Genomic DNA, 3,554 nt, shown 5'->3' on the forward strand with positions numbered 1-3,554 from the left:
GATACCTCCTATACTATTAACAAAAATAATTACTTTATTTCTTTCTGTATCTGTAATATATAAATAGATGATAGTTGACTTTTTATTAATGTAGCTAAATATATTTTATGAATAAGTTATTTGGAGAACATTTTTCAGCAAGTACTGTTATATCCAGCGAAGGAAATCTCTAAGAATGGTCCTTTAAAGTACTCTAAATAATCAAGCAGCCAATTATGGAAGTCAATTTTTATGCTGCCAAGAGATCAGTTTAGACACAACCCACACTTTGCACCTGTTTAGAAGGGAAAATGCAACTCCCTTTTCTTCAGGCTCCTCCATTTGCTCCTACAAAACTCACCCCTCAGTGACATATGCCATCTTCCACTCAATACTGACAACTTAAAGCAAAAGTGATGGGCACTGTATCAGTCAAACACTCTTCAACAGCAACCCTTAAAGTAAACCAAAGCTAGAGTAACTTCCGCATCAAGCCTTGACTCAATCCTCGTTAGTGCAACTCTGACACAAAATGTTCCTACAGACAAATCCATCTGTAAACCAAGCAAGTGTAAAATGATAAAAAGAACACCACACTGCATGGAAAAATCCCAAAGGATTAGTGTCAGAAAATATTTGGCAACAAGAGATTGGAAAAAACATGAAGGCCTAACAAAAGAGCGTGGCTAAGGCCAGTCATTTCATAGGATGTTGTTAAAGTAGAACTGCTCCAGGAAGATTTTCATTATTCAAGCTTTTCGTCTCCCTCCTCCACGTCTTTCAGACTGAGCACTTCCAGTGTTCCTTTTCCTTTTGTCTCACTCCGGATCAGCTCATCAATCTCTCTGAAGCAGCCTGGGTCAATAAGGCACACCTGAAATATTTCACATTTCATCAGTCAAGCAATAATACTTAATTTTTATTAGCCCCCTTTCAAGGGGCAGTGTTAGGTTAACGGCTGGACTTGATCATAAGGGTGTTTTCCAACCAAAACAATACTATGATTCTATGGTCCAACATTAATTTTAATTAAAAAAAACATAATTGTGTAGTTACTAAGAAGGACTTTGCAGAGTTGACAAGCAATTTCTACCAAGTAATCTTTCCACAGAAGTTCAGCAGTTCCATTTACCCATGCTGGACGTGTCTTCTGACAGTTGGGATTGCTAGATTCTGATCTGTTCTCAGAAAGATTTTTATCAATACCAAATTTTGCTTTACTACAGACTATTTAAAAAAAAAACCTAATTAACCACTGTTAATTAGGGCCTGACCCACCAAGTAAGTAAGAGTAACATTCCATATTTGCAGAGAAACTTATTAATGTTGTAGGAGAGTCTCTGCTAAGAGACATTACACTGTGCTTCTCCTCAGCTTGAAGCAGCAATCTCTGTGTAACAAAGGCTGCTTCGAAGCTTTCATCACTAGGATTGTGTGAAATTAAAAACTACAAACTACGCCTCTGATTTAGAATCTCTGGTAACTTGCAGCTTATCTAAACCACTTCCATCTATTAATTCATCTTCTGGTAAACCACACAGGTGAAGTCAAATCAAGTATGAAACCCAAGGACTGTTTTATTGCTTACAATTTCCAACTGTTCATGGAAGTCTTCATTCTCAATAACTTTAATCAGTGGTTTGAGCTTCTCTTTCAATTTCTTCCCCTCCTTTGCTGGAAGAATAAATCGCAGCCTCATGTGAGCACGTTCAATTTGCATGGTCTCCTTTAACTGTCTGATCACTTCCAGTGCCTGTAAAGACATTAAGAAGAAAGAACATTTATACACCTGCAGATCACCGTGCAGATCACAAACTGAAATCCTTTGCATTAGCTTCAGACACATTTCTCAGTACTGACCACTGCCACTCTGCTGCAGGGAGTTTGCTATTACCCTATTTTGATAGATTAACAAGAAGAGGCAGAGTTCTTGCTGTTCATGATCACCTCAAATACTGAAAAAAACCTGGCTGAAATCATGTTAAGTAGCAGTTATACTGCTGAACAACAGAAACCCATGTGGCTCAGATGCAAAGCCAGATTTACTACCTCAATTAAAATAAATCATAAAACTTTTATTTCTGTGCCAGGCATATCACTGTTGCTGCTGTAATTAGGTTCTTTCTTTCTCCCTTCCCTAAATGGTTAGAAAACAAACTGCACGAGTTTCAGAAGCTGCTGGTATCCAGCATGCAACTGCCAGTTGGCCGATCACTCCGCGGGCTTTGTTGATCCCTCTGTGCCTGCTAACAGAGAAATTACACTTGATGACAACACCTCTGAGCACAAGCTGATGTTGCAAGAAAACTAACCTGCTGCTTTGTGCTCTTGTGTGGTTTGACAGAGTAGTGAATATCCTTCATGGCTCTTTCTATGAGGATAACTGTGTAGGGCCTCTTTGTTTCAGGATTCACACATTTGTCAGCCACAATAGTTGCGATGTCTCTAAACATCTGCTCCAGCTGTGTGTGTCGTTCTTTGTCTGATACCTGCAGCTCCCCTTTTGATAAAATCTGTACAGTAAAAATAAAGAAATCAGTTAATAAACATCACAGGTTTGACTAAAGAGTGAAAACTCTAGTAGCTTTGTTAAATTTAACAATTGCTTGAATGCTTTGGTTAGATACAAAGTGCAGAAAAGGAGTAACTGTATTAATAATGTACATCGTTATGACCGACAACAGTGGAAAGACTTCAGAAGAAAAAAAAACACCACAGAAAGACTAAACTACAAAAACTGAAGTGCAGCTTTACTTGAATTCTCACCACTTACAAGTCCACCATTTGTATCCTACCAAGAAGGACTAGGAAATCAGATCTGTTCTTAACATTTAATTGGACTTTCCAAAGTAAGCAAGTATCCTCTTCCTTTCTCTGCATCCTTAATAATATGTCTTGGGTGAGGAACTCCTCAGGATTGGTAAACCCATTTTTTCCATGTCCATAAACATGAGTGGATAGACACTGTACGTTATACAGAACACTCAGAACTCTTCTCAGCGAGACGCATACATGAATTTTAAGACTATAACAGAGTCATCACTTCTTTCTAACCATTTCTTAACAAATAAACAAGCCTTTTGACGACAGCAGCACCGCATTTAACAAAAACCTTCCAGTAACAAACCAACCTACCATAGCTGTATGACCCTTCTGTAAAACATTTGGAAAATCTTCTCCAAGCTTTTATAAAGCAAAGTGGCCAAAACCTACCATCTTACAGATTTCTGTTTGGTCATCTGTCCCAAATGCTTGCACGAGATCTTCCTTCTTCGCCACCTGGCCTTTGGAGACGTTGACAAACACCGTGTGCGTCTGCAGGACCTCGTCGAGATCTTTCTCCCTAGAGATCAGGACAGGGTTAGAAGACTTGTGAAGTCAGCGACGCAAGAAAGAGCGCATGACGTTTCAGCGAGGCGCAACAAGTCCTGCTGGTAAGGGCCGCATCGCTGGAGCCTGGAATCTTCTATTACCGAAACATCGCTCCGCAGGGAAGAGCTGGAGCGCTCCCCCTTCCCGGCTCCACAGCCAGGCCCCACGCAAGCCTTTCCCCCGGCCACCGCCGGGTCCCACAC

The 3,554-nt window shown here is 40.1% G+C and overlaps 1 protein-coding gene across 1 annotated transcript; it reads right to left on the reverse strand.

The window, feature by feature from the left end:
• Positions 1-324: 324 nt before the first annotated feature.
• SBDS (Shwachman-Bodian-Diamond syndrome) lies at positions 325-3,322 on the reverse strand (the record flags this gene model as incomplete). Its single annotated transcript, XM_010287971.1, has 4 exons — positions 325-853; positions 1,568-1,732; positions 2,292-2,492; positions 3,193-3,322. Coding segments are annotated over 4 exons (625 nt in total), but the record flags the coding sequence as incomplete, so codon positions are not given.
• Positions 3,323-3,554: the final 232 nt, after the last annotated feature.

This window comes from Phaethon lepturus, unplaced genomic scaffold (assembly GCF_000687285.1).
Source record: "Phaethon lepturus isolate BGI_N335 unplaced genomic scaffold, ASM68728v1 Scaffold54635, whole genome shotgun sequence".
Taxonomy (NCBI): Eukaryota; Metazoa; Chordata; class Aves; order Phaethontiformes; family Phaethontidae; genus Phaethon; species Phaethon lepturus.